This window comes from Chenopodium album, chromosome 3 (genome assembly GCF_948465745.1).
Source record: "Chenopodium album chromosome 3, dcCheAlbu1.1, whole genome shotgun sequence".
Classification (NCBI taxonomy): Eukaryota; Viridiplantae; Streptophyta; class Magnoliopsida; order Caryophyllales; family Amaranthaceae; genus Chenopodium; species Chenopodium album.
This window is the reverse complement of record NC_137836.1, coordinates 8,679,288-8,683,263: the sequence shown is the minus strand read 5'-3', so window position 1 is coordinate 8,683,263 and position 3,976 is coordinate 8,679,288. Positions and strand designations below refer to the sequence as shown.

Sequence of the window (3,976 nt, the reverse complement as noted above, 5' to 3'; positions counted from 1 at the left end):
CCCAAACTCCATCTGGATACCCGATTTGACACCTCTACGATCATCAGATTCATATTAATATGTGTTTTACAAATACGAAATTTTTATACTGTAAATTTTTATATTACGAGAAATATAGATATTTAACTATAAATTGTCATTAGATAATTATTGCTGAGATAAGTTTACTATCCTTATTGTCACCAAACCAACGACAACAACGTTAACCTTCACTTATTTCACAATCTTACTTGTGCAATTGTGCATTCTATTTCTCAATTAAAATCTTTAACCACATTAAAATAAGAAACATTACCAGATAAATATTTTTGTATGCTAAATTTAGTTTATATTAATTTTAGTTTAGTAAAAATAATTTCAATTCAGTAAAAACAATTCACAAACTTTAAAAAAAAATCGGATGTACAATAATTATTGTACATCTATTATAAAGATAGCCTAAAGTGTTCAAAAGTTACCCCAATATGCATAAAAGTAACCCAATACAAATAAAAATTGTATGATGTTTAAAGTTACTCTTACACTGCTCGATGACTCGATGTACACTAATATTAATGTAAACCGGGTGTTTACAAAAGTTTTTCAAAATAATTTCAGTTCAAAATAAACTAAACATCTCCTAATAAAAATGAAGAGTTAAATATTTTTAGGAATCAAAGCTTAAAATATCACCAAACCTCAAATTCTCACCTAACTCTAGTAAATCCTTTTTCATCTAAATAATTAGATTTCCTCCAAAAATATGCTATGCAAACCCCTAAACATAGAGAGTGTACCTCACCAACCCCTACAAATAATTAAAGAAAATAAGTCAAAAATTAAAGTGAGAGGACACTTTTGGGCACAATTAAAGTAATAGCCGCCTTAAAACACACAGAAATTAATGTCGTGGAGAAGAATTCAAATACGGGTCAAACACAAAACGGGTCATCCACACCCAACAAACAGTTTCTTGAGGAACAATTCAAAAACGGGTCAAATATTCGGGTTATACCGATATTCTCGAGGCATCTGCGTCGATTTTCGTTTAACCAAAAGCTCCCTTATATAAATCCCACCTTTCTCCTTTCTTCTTCCTTCGTCTCCATTTCTCTCTCTGTTTCAACCTTTCTCTCTCTAAAACAAAACTCATTTTCTCTCTCTAGAAATCTCTCGCAACCATGACTGCTTACAGAGGCAAATACGCTGGTATCTTTCTCTCTTATGTAGATCTATCAGCTTGTCATTGCTTCGTTGTTTTTATTTTTTGTTTCGATTTGATGAATTTGTTTAGTTTGCTTTGGAATTAGATCTGATCTGTGATTTGTTTATGTCTTTTTTGGATTGATTTCTATGATTTTCTTCAAGTTTTGATGTTTTCGGTTTAGATCGACGCTAGAATCCTGGTTCTGTTTTGTTTAGTTGCAAAATATTTGCGATTTTTTCGTTATTAATTCGTCATAAATGTTAGGTTATTAGATGTTTGTAGTTGTACTTTGTTGTTGTGATTTGCTGCTGTTTTTAATGGAACTTTTTTGAAAGTACAGTTTTTTTCAATTTTTTTAAGCTTAATTTGCCTCAAATTGCTTAGATCTATGCATCTGAATATCTACAAATTTGACGTAAGTTTTTGGTTGATCTTATGCTTTAGATTCATTTTCAATGATTACAATAAGCCAGTTAAATGTTTTTTAAAATTTTGTATGCGAAGCTTCTCGCAGTTTGTTGATTTTTGTTTTGTTTGCATTAGAGATTTGTGTTTCAGATGTATAACAGAATACTGGTTTTGTATTCTGGAATCTTGAATTATATAAGGTTTGAAGTTGTTCCGAAGTTTGTTCTGTGTTGATTTGGATGATTTGAGGCCTCATTATTGCCACTTACATGTCTAGTTTTTTATTTTTCTTAATTCTGTGGTGATTTTAATGGAATTAATGTTCGTCTTATTCATTTTCGAGCATTGAGTATTGATTTTGAATTTATTTTGTGTTGTCGTCTTGAGATAGAAGCGTTCTAGGTTTGTAACACCATTAGGAAGAAATTTGAGATATGATTAGTTGAATATGTTTCAGAGGGTCATACAATTTGATGTGATGATGTTATAGGGTGTTTTAAAAGTTCATTATTCTATTTTGTTTGATTATTTAATTTTTTTTACGTACTTAATTGTTTTACAATGTCTCCTGCCCTCTGTTAGTCTTTGTTTCCATTATTCTATTGTCTTTGTGAAGTATTATATGTTTCTCTTTGTAAGGCTATAAAAGAAAATGTTCAAAAGCTGAAACCTTTTTTTCTTTTTTTGTTCTGTTTCAGATGAGCTCATCACCAACGCTGCCTACATTGCCACCCCCGGAAAGGGTATTCTTGCCGCTGATGAGTCAACCGGCACCATTGGAAAGCGTTTCGCCAGTATCAATGTTGAGAATGTTGAGAGCAACAGGAGAGCTCTCCGTGAGCTTCTCTTTACCACCCCTACTGCCCTTACATACCTTAGTGGAGTCATCCTTTTCGAGGAAACTCTCTACCAGAAGACTGCTGATGGTAAATTTTTTGATACATTCACAATGTATTGTACTTGTTATATGTTAACTAGTTATTTGATGCTTTTTTTTTCTCATTCAATTGGTTTTATTGCTAACATGTATAATTGTGTTCCCAGGCAAGCCCTTCGTTGATGTCATGAAGGAAGGTGGTGTCCTTCCCGGAATTAAGGTTGACAAGGGTACCGTTGAGCTTGCTGGAACCAATGGTGAGACAACCACTCAGGGTCTTGATGGTCTTGGCCAACGATGTGCTCAGTACTACGCTGCTGGTGCTCGTTTCGCTAAATGGCGTGCTGTCCTCAAGATCGGCCCAACTGAGCCATCTCCCCTTGCTATCTTGGAGAACGCCAACGGTCTTGCCAGATATGCCATCATCTGCCAGGAGAATGGATTGGTCCCCATTGTCGAGCCTGAGATCTTGGTTGATGGAACCCATGACATCGACAGATGTGCTGAGGTTTCTGAGCGTGTTCTTGCAGCTTGCTACAAGGCCCTCAATGACCACCATGTTCTCCTTGAGGGTACCCTCTTGAAGCCAAACATGGTTACCCCTGGATCAGAGAGTAAGAAGGTTGCCCCTGAGGTGATTGCTGAGTACACCGTCCGTACCCTGCAGAGGACTGTTCCCCCAGCTGTTCCCGGAGTCATGTTCTTGTCTGGTGGACAGAGTGAGGAGGAAGCAACCCTCAACCTCAACGCCATGAACAAGCTTCAAACCAAGAAGCCATGGACTCTATCTTTCTCATACGGACGTGCTCTTCAGCAGAGTACCTTGAAGGCATGGTCAGGCAAGGAAGAGAATGTGACAAAGGCCCAGGAGGTCTTCCTCGCTAGGGCTAAGGCCAACTCAGAGGCTACTCTTGGTAAATACCAGGGTGGTGCTGGAGGAGCTGATGCCTCTGAGAGCCTTCACGTCAAGGACTACAAATACTAAGCCAAGTTTTGTTCGTTGTCCTGCCATCGTTTCTGCAGTAAATTTCGAGTTTTTTTTTTACTCCCTGTGAAGGGCGCCCTAATCTTAGAAGCGGTGTGTTGCTGTCTTTAGTGACTTATTTTTCGATTTCACTTGGTTTTTAGTTTTGATGGCTAAAAAAATAAAAAATTTATGCAGTAGATTTATCCTTGTGAAAAGAGGATCTTATTGTTTTTGAGATTGGTTAAAAGTGTTCACTATACAAAACAAAGTGACTTCACATCTTTTTCGATTTTGTGCTTCCTTTCGTTTCCTGTTTCATTATAAATTTGGGTCGCTTTCTAACCTCTCCAATTTTAGTCGCTTTGAGGATGTTTGTTTATGCAGCAGCTTGGTGAATTCAGGAAGGATGAATTGATGCAGCTGCATTTTACTTGTTCTATGCTGTTATCTGGTAGTATTATTAAGTGGTACTTAGTATTATACACTTGTATTTGAAAACAGTTCGTCTAGTTTGCTCGAAACTGCAAGTCCTGCCTAG

The 3,976-nt window shown here is 36.4% G+C and overlaps 1 protein-coding gene across 1 annotated transcript; it reads left to right on the top strand.

The window, feature by feature from the left end:
- Positions 1-1,030: 1,030 nt before the first annotated feature.
- Positions 1,031-3,727, top strand: LOC145623805 (fructose-bisphosphate aldolase, cytoplasmic isozyme-like). Its single transcript, XM_081676672.1, has 3 exons — positions 1,031-1,188; positions 2,293-2,520; positions 2,639-3,727. The coding sequence occupies exons 1-3, from the start codon at positions 1,161-1,163 to the stop codon at positions 3,454-3,456; spliced, it is 1,074 nt and encodes a 357-aa protein (XP_081532798.1). The 5' UTR covers positions 1,031-1,160; the 3' UTR covers positions 3,457-3,727.
- The last annotated feature ends 249 nt before the right edge of the window (positions 3,728-3,976 follow it).